Source organism: Schistocerca gregaria, chromosome 5 (genome assembly GCF_023897955.1).
Source record: "Schistocerca gregaria isolate iqSchGreg1 chromosome 5, iqSchGreg1.2, whole genome shotgun sequence".
In the NCBI taxonomy this organism is placed as follows: Eukaryota; Metazoa; Arthropoda; class Insecta; order Orthoptera; family Acrididae; genus Schistocerca; species Schistocerca gregaria.
Genome location: NC_064924.1, coordinates 352,086,871 through 352,106,563, shown reverse-complemented (window position 1 = coordinate 352,106,563; position 19,693 = coordinate 352,086,871). Strand labels below are relative to the sequence as shown.

Here is a 19,693-nt window from a genome sequence, read left to right as displayed (position 1 = left end):
ATCGCATTACTTCGTAGTCGATGTAGTTCAGTATAGCAACATGCTTAATATTACCTTCACTTCTTTTCGCCTGTATAATCTAGTATCTATCCATTTTTAAAGAAAGGTTCGAGTCTGTCTGCAGCAGTAGTTGGTCTTGGCCGTTCGCCACTTCACTTCAGCGTCTCTTTTTTTCTGTTATTCAACATTTATACTTTGCTGTGTTCTTTGTACATAACTGCATAGCCAGCAGCTCAGTCAGATAATTCTCCTTTTTGGTCCTGGAGTGCAATCTGGCTGCATTTCAGGAAGAAACTTTGTATCACTACATCCTTTGTGACAGATGAAAATGTGAAATGGTTTCGAACACCTCCGGGAATCCATACTGGTGAAATTCACATGTGTAACCATGTATACAACTTATGGGGTCTCTTATATGAAGAGAATGTTTTCTCACAGTCCTCGCAAACGGAAGTAACTTTGCTGTGTAGCATACTCATTCTGGCAGAATGATGCAGTTGTGAAATCACTCTGTAGAAATGCAGCATCAGGGAATCTGCACGCTTACAACCCGCAACAGCGAGTTAGAAGAGCTAAGCAGCAAGTGTCACCATCTGTGACAGGGCTTGCCACGGAATAGTTTATTTCTCTGTTGTGGCCGTAAATTTTTAGTGTGAAGCTACTGACTTTAATTGGCACTACCCAGTTCTGTAAGCAAGATGCACGAAGGAATTTCTCATGTAGACAGAGTCTGTTCTGCGTCAGGTGCGGTCTACATCACACAAAAAGGCTGCGCTGAGCCACAAGCAACACCATGTACTACTGAGACCCAGGGTCGTACGAACGCGGGAACGCTCAGTTAACAGGATAAAAACATATGCCTTGTGATGGCTAGCTTGTTGCACGATGCCTGGTTGTAGCAAGTCAGTCAGAAACGCTTCCTCGTAAATGCTTCAAGAGGACAGCCATAAAACCATCGCCCTCCTACGGGACAAGTACCACATTTATCTGCACTCAAAGGCAATCGCAAATACTTGCTACATTCGTCAGGCTCTTACAACTACTTTTAATGTGAGTATATATAAAAGCTGCCTATGACAACACAGCCATAGAATCCTTCCTCTATACTTGCCTTTCCCGCCACTTTCTGAAGATACGGACACTCTTCCGCATGAAAATATCGAATGGAATTATTGGCCGGTATACCCCGTTTGGGAACCTGGAGCAACTCTTTTTATTGATGGAACTTGAGCGAAGTGTGTGTCTTTGTGATGAAGATAATATGAAATTATTAGGACAACACAAACGACCAGTCCCGGAGCGAAGAAAATCTCCGACTCGTTCTGGAATCGAACCTGTGTGCCCGCGACCTAGTGGCATCCACAGTAGCCATTAGTCCACAAGCTTCGGGTAGTCTTCTGCATTGATCCTATATGAGTCCTTTTAGTGAGAACCGATACTTGAACACCGGACGTTGAGCGTGGCTGGGGAAAGAGTGTCCTATTAAAGCCCTGCTGTGGTCGCAGCCCATGTTCACTGTATAAGAAGGTATAAGACGCCAGAAAATCGATGTAAAACGTGTAGCATGGTATTTTTGTAGACCCTGGTGACATTTAAGCAACTGCGGGGGGTGGAAGAGAATCCCTGATAAATTGAAGGGTAGTAAACATCCAAATGACCAGTAATAGCCTCACCAACCGAAGGATAACACTCTACGTCTGACCAGCGGTTCAAGAACTGTTGATAGCTTGGTTTATGTTAGTGTCAGACCAAGTAGCATGCTAAATGTAATCCTCTGCAAAGCTCTTCAGGCTTTTGCGTTTCAGAATACAGCAACTTTGATTGCGTCTATTCTCTTCTGCAGCACTTACACGAGAAGAGGTCATTGTGAGATAAATTTCTGTAAACCTCTGCAGCAGTGCGTGCTTATCGTGAATCTTATTAATCGCTACCGCCTCTCCAAAATTTATGAAAACATGCCTAATCTTATCTATAAAAGATCGTATGTCTTAATCAATCAATATATTCGCAGAGCTGAAGGTCACGACACTGTTCGACAAGCTTCGCACCAATAAAGAACATTAGTATACTGTCGTCTCTTCTTCCAACCATTTGTTAATATTTTACGTGTCCATGCCTATCAAGAGTTTTCAGCATATAACAGCCTTGCCGGCTGTGTAGACGTTTGGTTTCATTGGGCTGTCACCGATTACTAAGCAACTAGAAAACGTCCGAGGACGTCTAAGTCTATCTTTAAAGGACACGGCTTCTGATTTTAAATGTGGTGTTGTTAGTATTAAATTGGACAGTCCGTTGTCTTTTACGTTTGACCAGTCACTATTTAATAGTGATGGACAGTTCACTAAAGGAATCAATACCAAAACAACACCCTTTTTAAAAATAGTATTATCATAAAATGTTTATTGATTTTTCATTACCATAAACTGGCTGACTGAACATGACAAAATTCCTCTGAGAATATAATTCACTTCTTCTGTAGAGTCACAATTCTCACGCTAACGAGTACTCAGTTAATAGATATAACAATATACATTTAATATCTTAATTTCCATTCACACCTTCATTCATACTAATAATGAAGTTGGCAATTATTTTAACTACTTGATAATTTCATAGTCCGTAAGAAGCTGACGCCTTTCGGTCGTAGTCGTAACTACTCGCAGCTAGCTACTGACTCAGACAGCATATCTCATGCGATAACCATGACTCATTGTCTGAAGCTGTCTGCCCGCTACCGTCTCATTCTTAACATAGGCGCGATATGAAGCGCTACGCCCCATGCTGGATAATGTAACTCAACACTAAACAAGATTTTCACATTGTGGTAAACTGCTCTTCCATAAACTAGGCGATACTACTCAGTTTGCCAGTATATGGTTACATCATTTCCCCGTAGATGGTGCATTGCGGGTCCTTCAGCCATACACACTTGGCTGTAAACGGGAGACTATTTCCTTCCCAACATAAAGAAACTTTCCACACTGTCAGTTTGAGAGACATTATCAAAAGGACTGAGAATGAAACGGACGAAATTCTTCCATAAGATTTCAAACTATCTGGTCTAACGGCCGCCATTCCTGTAACAAATGCTTCAGTTTAAAGTCAAAGCGTAAAAACGTATTTGAGGAGCAGTACGGCCCAGGACCGCTTACCAGCTCTTGCTTGTACTTCAACTGAAAAGCCAGTACTGTGAATACTCGAAAGCCGAGACACATGGTATGATGATGTCGTCGAAAGATTCTGGAAGAAGAAGAGCGTTTTTTATTTTGCAAGTAACAATGCTCAAAGGCCCAAACTACCAGTTCGTTTGTAAATAAAATCGACTGTCATTATTATTATTATTATTAGTAGTAGTAGTAGTAGTAGTAGTAGTAGTATCAGTAGTGGTAGTGATAGTCGTCATCTTAGAAGTAGTAATAGTGGTAGCAGAGTAGTGCGACCGATCGCTATGTCAACCTCTCCCAGCTGCATCATTGGATGCAGTATGGAGGAACGTGGGGTGTCAGCACACGACTGTCCCGGCCGTTTTTGGTTTTCTTGACCTTGGAAACGCTACTTCTTACTCAAGTTAGCTAAGTGCATCCCGTACCAGTCCTCCCACCAAGGAAAAATACGTGGCAGTACTGAGAATAGAACTCAGGTGCTCCACACAGCTGCCAGGCACGCTGACCAATAACCTATGGAGGTGGACTCCCGGAACACTAGCTTTCTGATTTTACTGTCTGTACATTTAAAATCCTTTCGCAGCAGAATAGCTCCAAATTTTTCTTCTAGACGTTTTCAATGATTGTAAATGTCCTCTACGTTGTACAAGGTGGCGCAAACCCACTGAAGCGCCAAAGAAACTGGTAGAGGCAGGCGTATTCAAATACAGAGATATGTTAACAGGCAGAATAAGGCGCTAAGGTCGACAGCGCCTATATAAGACAACAAGTGTCTGGCACTGTTGTTAGATTGGTTACTGCTCCTACAACGGCAGCTTATCAAGATTTTAAGTGATTTTGAACGTAGTGTTATAGCTGGAGCACGAGCGATGGGATACAGCGTCTCCGAGGTAGCGATGAAGTGAGGGTTTTCCTGTACGACCATTTGACAAGTGTATCGTTAATATCAGAATCGGGTAAAATGTCAAATCTCCGCCATCGCTGCCGGTCCAACGACGACTGAAGAGGATCGTTCAACGAGACAGAAGTGCAGCACTTCCACAGATTGCTGCAGATTTCAGTGCTGGGCCATCAACAAGTGTCAGCGTGCCAACCATTCAACAGAACATCATCGTTATAAGCTTTCGGAGCCGAAGGCCACTCATGTACTCTTGATGACTTACCTGGGCCCGTCATCACCGATGTTGGGCCGTTGATGAGTGAAAACATTTTGCCTGGTCGGACGAGTCTCGTCTCAAATGTATCGAACGGATGGACGTGTACGGGTGTGGAGACAACCCCATGAATCCATGGACCGTGCATATCAGCATGCGACTCTTCAAGTTGGTGTAATGGTGTGGAGCGTGTGCAGCTGGAATGAATGGGACCCCTGATACGTCTAGATACGACTCTGACAGGTGACACGTACGTAAGCATCCTGTATGATCACCTGCATTCATTATATCCATTGTGCATTCTAACAGGCAATTCCAGCAGGACAATGCGACACCCCACACGTCCAGAATTGCTACAGAGTGGCTCCAGGAACACTCTTTTAAATTAAAACTCTTTCTCTGGCCACCAGAGTCCCCAGACATGAACATATTGAGCAAATCTGAGATGCCATGCAACGTGCTGTCCAAAAGAGATCTCCACCCCCTCGAACTCTTACGTATTTATTGGCAGTCTTGCAGAATTCATGGTACCAGTTCCATCCAGCACTACTTCACACATTAGTCGAGTCCGTGCCACTTCACGTTGCGCCACTTCTGCGCCCTCCCCGGCGCCCTACACTATACTAGGCAAGTGTACCAGTTTCTTTGGCTCTTCATTGTAAAAGTAGCCCTTGTGAGCATAAAGGAAACGCAGTGAAACTACAGAAACGATGGGCTGAAATGGACTTACCATTTATTTACAGTGAAAAATTCGGTGAAAAATACATTCATGGAAGGTGCTGCAAGTGACCTCCCTGCAACATCAGTACACAGCTGTGCCAGTCTAAGCACATTAAGATACACCGGCCTAAAGTTCGGATGTGGATGACGGCAACTTCACGGCTGATGTTGTCTTTCAGTTCCTGTATTGGTGTGGATTTGTTTCACTGAACTTGCTCTTCAAAAGTGCGCACACGAAAAAATCACATATTGTTACATCCGGCGAAAATGGAGGCCATAAATGTTTTGCTGACAATTCGTTCTCAGTGAAGACATAGCCTCGTCCCAGGAATACCTTAGACGTATGGCATGTTGCCCCATCTTGCTGGAAGAAGCTGTATTGTCTTTCATATAAAGTGAGCTGAGCACAAAACGTATAAAAAATTTCCATAAATGCAACCGTGTCAATGGTAATGTCAAGAAATATCGGTCGAATGATGCGCGTTTCTGTTATACAGCACCAAACGCCCATTTTTTTCACCTTGGTATGGTCGCTGACATACAATGTTGGGGTTCTCCGTTGCCCAAAACGTAGTGTTCTGTGAATTCACATGACCGGAAAGATGAAACTATGCTTCACCCACTTGCACTAATCTGTTGTTTGTGTCCTCCTCCCGTAATTGCCGCACAACAGTCACACGATATGGTTTCAGATTAAGATTTTCTATGTCTGCTGACAACTCCTCCGACTTACATGCACCTCTTGGCCCAGTTTACCTGTAGACTTATTTGGATTGTGAATAATTCTTCGGCGAATATCTGGAATGACTTCTGTTGTGCGAACTGAAGGAATTATTTCTCGTTTTATATTTCGCACACATCCGTAGGTGCGCCAGTTCTTATACAAACTCTGTATCGCGCTCTTTGCTAGTAGTCGTTTGTTTGAATACTTGACCACGAAAATTTTGCGAGTTTCCTTAATCGAAGCTGTTTTCACATATGCTTCCGCAATTTCAAATCTTTCTTCTATCGAGAAAGTCATTTTGCAGACCGCAAAGAGCAACGTCCAACTTCACTGGTGAAATAAACCGAAATGCTTACAGAAGAATGCTAACAATAGATTATTGCATATAATTATGCATTGTAGCTGTTTACCCTATTTCAAAAGTCGAAATATTGCATTCGCATTCAAAGGAGATGCGAGCTACTTTTAACTGTGTCAATACGTACAAGGCTCCAAACGTGCCACATCCAGGATTTGTTTGATCTTAAGCCAGTTTATTGCTTTTATTTGCATCTTCTGCACTCATGTGTACTATCGTTTTTTTCTTAATTCGGCGGTGTAAGAGATTGTCACCCATGGAACCTAGCAGCACTTGTATTTACTATTTTACTGCTATTCTTATTTATTTACCTGTTAGGTTCCGTGAGACCAATGCGAGCCAAAACTACTTGGTCACGGAACGGGTCAGCACATAGTTTACAGAATGCTGATTTCAAATTTTATAAATAAAAGAATTAAACAATTAATTAAATACGCAAAATTGTGAGAGACTATACGAATAAATGATACACACTGCAGAGAAAATTATCGCCTACAGCAACGAACTCCCTTACATAACAGAAGAAGTGTGCCACAAAGAACCCTTCACCTAGATTTACATCTTGGAGGTTTATCACTCAGTTTTTTTTCAGTTCTGCTGAAAGACTATTAAAAATGAAACCTGCTGAATAGTGAAGATATTTCTGTACATTGCATAAACAAGCCTTGTTATTTTTCCGTATAGTGTTCACTGAATAGATGTTACAGTTCCTTCTGAAATATTCAATATCGTACCGTGCAAGGCAGCCGGCCCATTGCCGACTAAGTGGATCGCCGGAGCTTGGGGTGAAGTGACTTAGGAGTTGACACGAGTGATGCGTCGGGTGTGGTACGCATGTTCGTCTTGGTGCCTGTCTACTTCTGATGCGTTCCCGCAGCCCAGGCCTTTCTCTTAACTGAGCGGAGCTCGCTGAGAAGGAAGTTAGCCTAAGCACAATAAGTTTGGCACATCTTATTGAAGACTATTGCAAGAATATCGCAGAAGAATAATTATTCATTGAGAACTTCGTTAAACTTGCTTCGGATCTCACCAGAAAATTCACAATGTACATTTACCTCTTCTGACTGTCATATTAAATATTTTATTTGTGTGTTCATCTTCCTCTGTGTTTGGCTGCCAACTGCTGAGAACAGCGTTTCTTTTAATTTACCTACCTTAGTTGGGGGACATTTTGTAACGCCTCATCTCGCTTGTTTTGTTTTGCCAAATCTTACTGGTTGTGCAAACTGGTGTTTTAACGATGTAAGTTTTTCTTCAGTGTGTTTCTCTCTTTATTATAGTTCTGCATCATTTGTTATCCTGACTTACTGTTGTTACTATTGCAAAGCTCCAGTGAGCTTGTACGTCAACGCCTCAAATTTATGCTGAGTTATAAATTATTTAATTACGTTAATTCGTCATTCAAGACCTTCATTGCTGATGAAATGTTATTCTCTTATTAAATGTCTAAAGATTTGGTTTTGAGAAATTCTCTGTTGTCAATTTTTATTTTCGGAGAACATCTACATCTACATGGTTACTCTGCAATTCACACTTAAGTGCCTGGCAGATTGTTCATCGAACCATTTTCATAGTACTTCTCTACCATTCCACTCTCGAATGGCGTGTGGGAAAAAATGAACACCTAAATCTTTCCGTTCGAGGTCTGATTTCTCTTATTTTATTATGATGATCATTTCTCCCTACGTAGGCGGGTGTCAACAAAATATTTTCGCATTCGGAAGAGAAAGTTGGTGACTGAAATTTCGTAAATAGATCTCGCCGCAAAGAAAGCCGCCTTTGCTTCAGTGACTGCCTCCCCAACTCGCGTATCATAACAGTGACACTCTCACCCCTATTTCGCGATAACACGAAACGAACTGCCCTTCTTTGCACTTTTTCGATGTCCTCCGTCAATCCTACCTGGTAAGGATCTCATACTGCGCAGCAATATTCCAGCAGAGGACGGACAAGTGTAATGTAGGCTGTCTCTTTAGTGGGTTTGTCGCATCTTCTAAGTGTTCTGCCAACAAAGCGCAGTCTTTGTTTCGCCTTCCCCCACAATATTATCTATGTGGTCTTCCCAATTTAAGTTGCTCGTAATTGTATTTCCTAGCTATTTAGTCGAATTGACAGCCCTTAGATTTGTGCGATTTATCGTGTACCCAAAATTTATCGGATTTCTTTTAGTACCCATGTAGATGATCTCGGACTTTACTTTGTTTAGTGCTAATTGCCACTTCTCGCACCATACAGAAATTCTCTCTAGATCATTTTGTAATTGGAATTGATGGTCTGATGATTTTACTAGACGGTAAATTACAGCGTCATCTTCAAACAACCTAAGGGAGCTGCTCAGATTATCACCTAGGTCATTTATATAAATCAGCAGAGGGCCTATGACACTACCTTGCGGTACGTCAGATGTCATTTCTGTTCTACTCGATTATTTACCGTCTATCGCTACGAACTGTGGCCTCTCTAAGAGGAAATCACGAATCCAGTCACAAAACTGAGACGATACTCCATACGCGCGCAATTTGATTAATAGTCGGTTGTGAGGAACGGTATCAATAGCCTTCTGGAAATGTAGGAATATGGAATTGATCTGAGATTCCTCGTCAACTGCACTCATTACTTCACAGGAATAGAGAGCTAGCTTGGGAAGCTCGTAAAATTATTTGTACAGTTCTGCTTTTCGTGGCCTGGCACTTGACCCTGTTTGCTACTTCCTATTAAATATTGCCACATTTTAATGTCTTTATCAGGTTAGTCATTAAGTCTTCAGCATGAAAGGTAAACAATGACTACATCTCTTCGTTATAGCCATCATAGCTTTTATCTCTCTTACTTCTCATTTCCATTATTTCTTCACAGGGATGCCTGACTCTTTACGACAGTGAAAGGTTCAAATGGCTTTGAGCACTATGGGACTTAACATCTGAGGTCATCAGTCACCTAGAACTTAGAACTAGTTAAACCTAACTAACCTAAGAACATCACCCACATCCATGCCCGAGGCAGGATTCGAACCTGCGACAGCAGCAGTCACGCGGTCCGGACTGAAGCGCCTAGAACCGCTCAGCCACTCAGGCCGGCCTCGAACAGAACGCACTAGCATATCACATACATCTCTTTCTCACAGGAGATGTTCAATAAAACATCCGTGGGCACTGATAATGCATCAGCTCCCCTAAATAGTGAATCTCGGATGCGCTGAGAGTATTGCGAATGGTTTCGCAGGCTTCCATAAAACGGGTACAGAGAATCTGAATATCTTTTACTGGGGTTCCAAAGACAAGAGCTTTCAAAAGCACCCCCAAATTAAAATACAGTGGGTTTAGATGCGGAGTGCGTGGAGGCCTGGCAATAACAGATTCGGTGACAAAGGGATAGGTAAAGATGGAACAACTGCCTGAACTCCATGCTCTCCGGACCTAAACCCACTGGTCTCCTATTTGTGGAGGCATTCGGAAGCTACTGTGTATGGAACTCCAGTACAAGATGTTCAGAGTCTCCATGCCCGTGTTATGGAAGGCTGCAAAACCATACACAATACTTCAGGGATACCGAACAATCAGTTTAATAAGTCACGGATGCAAAATACTAACGCGAATTCTCTATAGACGAATAGAAAAACTGATAGAAGCCGACCTCGGAGAAGATCAGTTTGGATTCTGTAGAAATATTGGAACACGTGAGGCAATACTGACTCTACGACGTATCTTAGAAGCTAGATTAAGGAAAGGCAAATCTACGTTTCTAGCATTTGTAGACTAAGAGAAAGCTTTTGACAATATTGACTGGAATACTCTCTTTAAAATTCTGAGGGTGGCAGGGGTAAAATACAGGGAGCGAAAGGCTATCTACAATTTGTACAGAAACCAGATGGCAGTTATAAGAGTCGAGGGACATGAAAGGGAAGCAGTGGTTGGGAAAGGAGTGAGACAGGGTTGTAGCCTATCCCCGATGTTATTCAATCTATATATTGAGCAAGCAGTAAAGGAAACAAAAGAAAAATTCGGAGTAGGTACTGAAATCCATGGAGAAGAAATAAAAACTCTGAGGTTCGCCGATGACATTGTAATTCTGTCAGAGACAGCAAAGGACTTGGAAGAGCAGTTGAACGGAATGGACAGTGTTTTGAAAGGAGGATATAAGATGAACATCAACAAAAGCAAAACGAGGATAATGGAATGTAGTCGAATTAAGTCGGGTGATGCTGAGGGAATTAGATTAGGAAATGAGACACTTAAAGTAGTAAAGGAGTTTTGCTATTTGTGGAGCAAAATAACTGATGATGGTCGAAGTAGAGAGGATATCAAATGTAGACTGGTAATGGCAAGGAAAACGTTTCTGAAGAAGAGAAAGTTGTTAACATCGAGTATAGATTTAAGTGTCAGGAAGTCGTTTCTGGAAGTATTTGTATGGAGAGTAGGCATTTATGGAAGTGAAACATTGACGATAACTAGTTTGGACAAGAAGGGAATAGAAGCTTTCGAAATGTGGTGGTACAGAAGAATGCTGAAGATTACATGGGTAGATCACATAACTAATGAGGAAGTATTGAATTGGATTGGGGAGAAGAGATGTTTGTGGCACAACTTGACTAGAAGAAGCGATCGGTTGGTAGGACATGTTCTGAGGCATCAAGCGATCACCAATTTAGTATTGGAGGGAAGCGTGGAGGGTAAAAATCCTAGAGGGAGACCAAGAGATGAATACACTAAGCAGATTGAAAAGGATGTAGGTTGCATTAGGTACTGGGAGATGAAGAAGCTTGCACAGGATAGAGTACCATGGAGAGCTGCATCAAAGCAGTGTCACGACTGAAGACCACAACAATAACAACAACAACAACAACAACATCAGCGCATCAGAGATTCACTATCGAGGCGGGTTGAAGCACGTATCAGCACCCACGGAGGGTACACCGCGGCCGACTTACGACAGTGAATACGTGTTTCAGATAAATGTAAGGGTAACTGAAGTGTAAGGTCGTCTTTCCCTGACAACATGCAAACTCGGAGCTGAGGGACACGTGCACCAACCAACCAACCTCGGCCCAGGGCGTGAGCCCCATGGTGGTGAAGCGCAGCTGCCACTGCGGCAGGCCCTGGTGCACGAGCATCATGCGGAAGTAGGCGCTGAAGCTGTCGGCCAGGTGGTGCCACTGGAAGCTGCGGTCCAGCAGCCAGATGTGGCCCTCGGGGAAGACGAGGCACACCTTCCCGCCGCCCCGCACGCCGCTCACCTCGAACACCTGCAACCGGCCCATAGAGATCACAAACGAGCTCCGTATAATTGCTTTAAACTCGCCAGCGAGTCCTGTGACGAACTCGCCGTCTCCGTGTGCCGTAGAATGGAGTCGTGAGTCTCTGCTCCAGCCCACTGGTCACCTGAGTCTGTTGTCGGTACAAGTCGAGTCAACTCGCTCAGAACGGACAGCGTGTACAAAAGTTCGCAAGTACCGGGAGATCAAAAAGTCAGTATAAATTTGAAAACTGAATAAATCACGGAATAATGTAGATAGAGAGGTAAAAATTGACACACATACTTGGAATGACATGGGGTTTTATTAGAATCAAAGAAAAAAACAAAGTATTGCTAGACGCGTGAAAGATCTCTTGCGCGCGTCGTTTGGTGATGATCGTATGCTCAGCCGCCACTTTCGTCATGCTTGGCCTCCCAGATCCCCAGACCTCAGTCCGTGCGATTATTGGCTTTGGGGTTATCTGAAGTCGCAAGTATATTGAGATCGACCGACATCTCCAGGGGTGCTGAAAGGCAAGATCCGACGCCAATGCCTCACCATAACTCCGGACATGCTTTACAGTGCTCTTCACAACATTATACCACGACTACAGCTATTGTTGAGGAATGATGGTGAACATATTGAGCATTTCCTGTAAAGAACATCGTCTTTGCTTTGTCTCACTTTGTTATGCTAATTATTGCAATTCTGATCAGATGAAGCGCCATCTGTCGGACATTTTTTGAACTTTTGTATTTTTTTCGTTCTAATATAACTCCATGTCATTCCAAGCATGTGTGTACCTCTCTATCTACATTAATCAGTGATTTATTCAGTTTTCAAATTTATACTGACTTTTTGATCACCCAGTATTTTGGCTACTGAGTGTCTATTTTGGATGTTTGCTCTGTCTTAATTACAACTTTTTTTTACCTCACCCAGTTATGATCCATCAATCCCTACAGGATTATCAGCGCCTATTTTTCTGGTTTTTACACAATTTTTAAGAATCGCGAGTAAAAGAAATTTAATGGGAAGAAAGACTACAATGATGGTTCCGCGGCAAAAGCGAAACATTAATGGATTTGGAATGATAGACATTTATTGAGATAACTTACAGAATCGGAAGATGAGTCATTTTGTAGCAAACAATCTCAAGTTTCAGCTAAAAGTGTCAAGTGTAATTCTGGTTCGATGTGACTATCATCTGAGATGCGGCAAACATCCCACTGGTAACCACTGTATTTCCACAATCGTTGCAGTAAATTGTGTGTAACTTGTGCAATAGAGACTAGATTAGATTTTTCAGATCGGTTAAATTGTTTGGTTAGGGGAGGAACATACAGACGGTCTTTAACGAAACCTACAGAAATAAATCCAGTGGTGTCAAGTCAAGGTAGTGAGGTGGCCATGTGATTGGCCCTGCGCAGTGAATTCACCGATCTGGGAAGCGATCATCGAGGAAACCTCCAACTTTCATGAGGAAATGAGGTGGTGCACCGTTTTTCTGTTGGTAAACCATCTCACCTCGTTCATTTTCATCGATCTGTAGAGCTAAAAAGTTCGTTTCATGAAACCAAAACACACAGCGAGCATGTACCGCACCAGTGAAAGTAGCCATTTTAACTGCGAACTACGCTGGCGCTCCTGATAGCGGAATGGGTTACTGATGACTACTTGAATCAAACTTGAGGTTGTTAGCTACAAAATGACGCATCTACCGATTCTATAAGTCATCACAATAATTTCTATATTATACCTAATTTTTTCTTCCCCTGTATACCATTACACAATTACGTCGAGTAAATCTGAGAGGCCAGTGAGACGATACGTGCTTCAGTGAACACATCCAAACTGTCACTGGTAACGGGCCAGAGGGTAAATATGGACAGCTACATGAAACATGAACCAAAGTGTGTGTGTGTGTGTGTGTGTGTGTGTGTGGTCAGTGCAGGCAGGCACCTTGCAGCGCGCAGTGAAGGAGGGCGTTGTGCGCTGCTGGTCCTTGGCGCTGCCGGTGGCGGCGCTGGCGTCGGTGTCGAGCTCAGGCAGCTGGGGACAGTCGTCGGCGCAGCGCACACCCGTCAGCCGGCGCAGCTCGGCCAGTGCGTTCACGCCCAACCAGCCCAGCGGCAGCACCTCGCCTGCAGAGAGAATCCACCAGCCATGTTCATTTCACGTGGCAGCGGCGGCCGCAAACTGGAGGCCGCAGCATTTTAACTTGGACTGAGGCTGGTGATAAGAATCTCAGTAAATTAGCTTACTATGCCTACTTTCATTCACTGCTTTCGTATGGCATCATATTCTGGGGTAATTCATCGTTGAGTAGAAAAGTATTCATTGCACAAAAACGTGTAATCAGAATAATTGCTGGAGCCCACCCACGGTCATCCTGCAGACATCTATTTAAGGATCTAGGGATCCTCACAGTAACCTCACAGTATATATATTCCCTTATGAAATTTGTTGATAATAATCCAACCCAATTCAAAAGTAATAGCAGTGTGCATACCTATAACACCAGGAGAAAGGATGATCTTCACTATGCAAGGTTAAATCTGACTTTGGCACAGAAAGGGGTAAATTATGCTGCCACAAAAGTCTTTGGGCACCTACCAAACAGCATCAAAAGCCTGACAGATAGCCAACTAACATTTAAAAATAAATTAAAAGAATTTCTAGATGACAACTCCTTCTACTCATTCGCTGAATTTTTAGATATAAACTAAGTAAAAAAAAAAACTTAATCATTAGTGTCATGCAATATTTTGCGTAATGTAATTTCTTGTACAGACATCTTTTATTAACCTGACACGTTCCACATCATTACGAAGTGTCGTATTCATGATCTATGGAACAAGTATTAATCTAATCTAATCTAATCATCGACACATGTAGAAGTAAATTCAGGTGTATCCGAGGGAAGTGTTTTGCGACCCTTGCTATTTATGTCGTAGCGGAGAGTCGTGCGTCGTGCAGTATCGAACGGTTTACAGCACCAGCCTTTACTGTGATTTCCCTTTCTGCCTCCGAATTGCAGAAGATTAGAGAAAGGAGGAGAAAGCTTGTGTATCCATGTCCACTGGAGTTGGATATCTTCTTCCTGTCTTCAGTGCTTTGTCTACTCTGAGTGCCTGATAGTGTTGCTGTAGCCCTTTGTGCACAGAAGATATTTTGAGGTCTTTGGTGCTCATTTTTGTGGTAAGTGACGCATTTCATAGCTATATCTCGGTTGTTGTGAGTTTGTCGTGTAGTACTGGCCAACCAATTGGCTTTCAGTACCAGCCACAAGTAATTTCAATTTTTAAATTATATTTTCTTCTTGTTACAACTTTTCAGACTGAAATGGCGGAAAATGAGAAATAAGTAAGTGGGAAATGGAATGAAGAGTGCTTGAAAAGGGCTTTGAGGTAGGTTATGTCTAAAAAAAAAAGTTACCCCGACGGAGGCAGCTCAAGTGTTTTCAACAATTAGAAAAGAAAAATATCGGTATCGAAGGAAACAGATTAAAAGCAGAAAAAATAAAGTCTGACACAGACTTTAAGAAAGCTGAACTTAAATTAGGTGTTCCAAAATAAAATGAAGACACAAACTGTGGCTGTAGAAAGCCAATTACAACAAGGCAAATAAAACTGGAATTGGAAATAATGGTAAACAGAAAATGTGTTTGGAGTCATTTGAAGAATACTGGGTGCTGTGTGTCATGCTGTATGTGGGGATCAGGAGAATTCTTTTATTTTATTTGTGACATTTTTAAAACAATGAGTTACACAATGGCGAACTGAGCTAAAATAATAAATACGCGTGCTTATGTGTTGTATTATTACTCAATAAGTGTGACTGCACTACATAGTTAACAAGCAATATTATCAAAGGAAAGACTGTGACCTATACTGCAAGCCACTTTCCACAAGTCTTGTAATTATAACTCTTTCACTTTCGATGTAATTAAGAACTGTAAATAAAATCATTACACTGTGCTATTCATAAAACATACCTTGTGGTAAGAGAATACCAACCAAAAATAAAATTGAGCTCTACAGTTACCCAGTAAAGTAAAAAAAATTAACCGGGCTGTTAATGCAGGACTCTCCCCTACATTAATGACCTAGCTGGATCTAGCTGGGAATGTTAGTCATTACCTCAGATTTCCTGCAGGTGATGCAGCTATCTACAAGCCACTTTCAGTAAGTAATGTAACACATTTTTTTCTCGGTGCATGTCGCCAGAAAACATGCGCAATTTGTTGTGAGACCTCATGGAATATTCCCACTTCAGACCCTATAGCTTCATGAAGTGGCGGCGCTATATTTAGCCTTCAAAACTGGCTTCTCTAAGTGAGGCGCACTCCAAGCAGAGAGCTGTCGTTTGGTGGAAAACCAGAGAATCACAGATATCCACAGTCGCCTGCAGATTGTCTACAGAGATCTGATTGTGAACAAAGGCAAGGTGAGTCTTTGGGCGAGGTGTCTGTCATAATCGCAACACAGTCATGCAAACCTCTCTGATTTAAGACGTGCAAGACAGCTGCACACAGCTGTGATTCCTGCTGTGTTGGGACGTGCAGATACTCTAATTCGAGATGATCGATGAATCACCAACACCTCTCGCTGCTCAGCTGGACTTCTCTGTTGGTAGTGCTGTTACGCCAGGTGGACTACTGAGAGGTGTGTTCTTCCTCATCCACCCAGAGCCCAGATTCCGCACTTCCTCCCTCACATCTGTTTCACCCAACTAAGGATGCACTCTTTGGGAAGCAGTGCATTGGTGATGGGGATGTTATTGATGCAGCAAGATGTTGGCTCTGACATCGACCAGTAAAGTGGTACCATGCAGTCATACAGGCTCTCCCAGTAGGGTGGCATAAGGTCATCACATTGAAAAGAGATTACGTTGCAAAACAGGGTTTTGTAGCCAAAAGAATAGGGAATAATATGTTGTACTGGAATCCTGAATAAAACCAACCTGCTTTCAGAAAAATGTGTTGCATTACTTATTGAACATTAATCATATAATAAAGTACAGAATGAAAAAATTTGTACAAATATCCAGTCAAATCTTGATAACATTCTGAAGTGCTGTAAATATTGGCAGCTCGCTTATAATTAACAGAAATGTAAAACTGTGCACTTTACAAAACACAATAATGTAGTATCCTATGACTGCAATATCACTCATTCCCAACTGGAATCAGTCAGCACATACAAATAGCTGGGTGTAACAATTTGTAAATATGTGAAATGTAATGATAACTTGGGCCTAGTGATAAGTAAAGCACGTGGCAGACTTTGCTTTAATCACAGGAACCTGGCATAGGCACGTTAAGTCTAAAAAGGAGATTAGATAACCACGACTCTGAAACGGCAGAAGTCTAAAGACAGATGCCAATTGGCACGTGACAGCCTACCCGCAAGTTTCAAAAACCACTATTAAATGAGGAGTCTAGGAATATATTACAGCCTTTTAGGTATTGCTCCCATAGGGACCATGAAGAGAAAATCAGATTAACTACAACATGCATGCAAGCATTTATGAAGTAGTTTTTACTGTGTTCCCTACACAAATGGAACAGGAAGAAATCCAAGCATTGTGCCCAGCTTTGTATAGCCATCCAACAGTACAGAGGCAGCAGGGTCCAATCGCCACATAAGCTGAGGGTAGTTCCTAAGATTTTAGCAGGAGGCGATTGGCTACAGCTTAGCCAGGCAAGCGACATCTGTCTTTGCACAGAAAAGCGTTGCGCCAGTGAGCACTGTAGACTGGTGATTTCTGTCACGAAAAACACCTCGTAATTCCGTCATAGACGCATATACTGTGTCTGTCTTGCACTGTGCTGTGTGAAATGAAGTTAGGTCTTATAGTTAGTTGTCTGGTCTCCGAATAAAACTTGCAGTACGTTGTCGCATCCCTATCAGAAGTTACTGTGTGGTAGAATTAGACCAATCGAATAAATCGTGTTGCACATCACATCCCCTGTTGGCACATCTCGCAGAGGATTTTCGTGGAACTGATCAATGTCTCCACTGCACCACTCAACAATCAAAAGTGGAATTACTAATTCCGCTATGCACTGTCAGTCTTGCATAACGATGTGTTAAACTGGGGACATAAGGACAGTATTAAAAACATGTTTCTTCACTTTTCTTTCAAAAGACCTTTGTGAAACTTAAACAATGACAGTCACTATTAGAAAAATCAAGACCTCAAAGTAATATGATGCATTCATTATTACCGTCAAATACGAATTTTTAAGTATGGTATGACGGAAACAGACTTTGGGAAGTTGTATGCACTTCTCATATCAGAAAAAAGAAAAAAAATCAGATAATCAAGCATCTGAAAATATGTCATCAATGAATATTTTTCCAAGTTCTGAGTCAAGAAACAAACGCAAAGTGTCCAAGACATCCATCGCCTGCCTTCAGTGGCGATTGTTGTGTAAGAGCACAAGAGCACATGAACACCCTAACTTTTGACACCTTTTAGATTTATTGCTTTTTTAAAATCAGAATGTTGTTAAGCGTTTTTTTTCATTTATTGCTGGCAACAGCGTAATATGCTGCTCTACAGCCTACAGAAAAGTTAAAAAACATAATGAGAACATAAACAAACAAGAAAGAGGCGATAACACGGTGACATTATAAAAAATTGAAAATTTGCAGAAAGTTGAGGAATTTAAAATATAAAAACACTGCAGTGACGATGCAAATGAAGACACACAATAAGTAGACAGGATAAATTAAAAAAACAAGGCGACCGTCTGGTTTCTGTTGGCACGAGATAAAAAATACAACTAGTGACAGTATGGTGGCTGTTTGTAACACTGACAGGGGACGCACAACACTGAATACTCACGTAAAACAGCACTACACAGATGTCATGGCGGCAGAAGGGGGGGAGGGGGGAAGGATCCAGACCAATGAGGGGAAAAGGGGGAAGGAGAGGAAAAGAAAAAAGGGGGAGAGGACATAAAAAATGGGGGGCAGGGCAGATGCGAGGAGGAGTAGGAAAGACAGTGGAGGGGAGAGCAAAAAGGAATTGAGGGAGAGATGAGAGGCAGAGAGAGGGTAGGTGGGGGAAAAAACAGGATGGATGGGGAGGAAGAGGGAGCCTAGGGAAATCACAGAGGAAGGGAGCGGGGAAGTGAGGATCAGAGTTGATAGGAGGGATAAATCGAGGGAGAGAGGGCATCATCCAGGAGGGGGAGTCGACAGAAGCCACCTTGGGAAAGGGGATGAAGGGTGTAGAGGTGAAGGGTAGGGGAGACACAATGGTGAAGGTGCGGCAGAGGGAGGGGGGGGGTGGAGGTTGGAGATTAGAGGAGCCACCAGGCGATGGGGGGATCAAGGTGGTGGGAGGTGTAGAGGACTCAGATATGTTCAAGTTAAATGTAATGTAGATGTGGTAATTTAAAATCCATGGCATTAAATATACTGTGCTGTGGTACATTGCTCTCTAGACTCAGTTAAGCTTGGCATCAAAAGTTGCAAGCACACCTTCACTTGTGCACATTTTAAGGAACTTCTGCACATGCGCAATGGGGGTGAAGTAATTACCTTAGGAGCCAAATACATACGAATGTAATAAAAAATGTGCATGGTTCAAGGCGACCACAGCTAGCCCTTTCCACTCAACTACAAGTTTACATCATTTCAACTAGGTGGTAGAACTGCAGCAGACTTTTATCCAGGTTCGTTAGGCATAAATGTGTAGCACACACCACAGATATGCCAATTCACTCAGTGTATGGTAAAATTAGATTGGACTTCCGCATATGTTATAGTTATACTGACAGAAAAACCTATTTTGTGGGATTCTGAATGAGATATACTACATTAAGTTTTGGATTTTATCATACAATAATCCATTTTAGGCACTGAGAACCATTAAGCACATCATCGTTGATTGTGAGACTGTGGCATTTATTCATGCTTCTGACGTCTGGGTTAGGTTTATCTGTACTGTAGGCTCACATTGTATATATATCTAAACATTCACGAAAAGCGGTCCCTCTGATTTCTCTGATATTCACTTAAACATGTGGCGTCGAAGACGGTATGCTTTTGGCCCTTATGGCTCTCAACGCCACATTGTATTCTACTCAAGTGACCTTGTTGCTACATAGTACTACTTGTATTTAATAATTTCCGCAATCGGCAGTTTGTGTTTAGGGCTGGTTGTTTACTGTGCAGGAATTGGCTTTTCTGTGCAGTGTCAAAATGGTTCAAATGGCTCTGAGCACTATGGGACTTAACTGCTGAGGTCATCATTCCCCTAGAACTTAGAACTACTTAAACCTAACTAACCTAAGAACATCACACACATCCATGCTCGAGGCAG

At 42.3% G+C, this 19,693-nt stretch overlaps 1 protein-coding gene across 1 annotated transcript in view; it reads right to left on the bottom strand.

The window, feature by feature from the left end:
- Window positions 1-19,693, bottom strand: part of LOC126273338 (tubulin polyglutamylase complex subunit 2) — a 161,048-nt gene that overhangs the window by 118,532 nt on the left and 22,823 nt on the right. The window contains exons 3-4 of the mRNA XM_049976885.1: window positions 13,316-13,497; window positions 11,159-11,362 (exon numbers count right to left, since the gene is read on the bottom strand). Of these exons, the coding sequence (XP_049832842.1) occupies window positions 11,159-11,362; window positions 13,316-13,497 (386 nt within the window). The remainder of the gene's footprint in view (window positions 1-11,158; window positions 11,363-13,315; window positions 13,498-19,693) is intronic.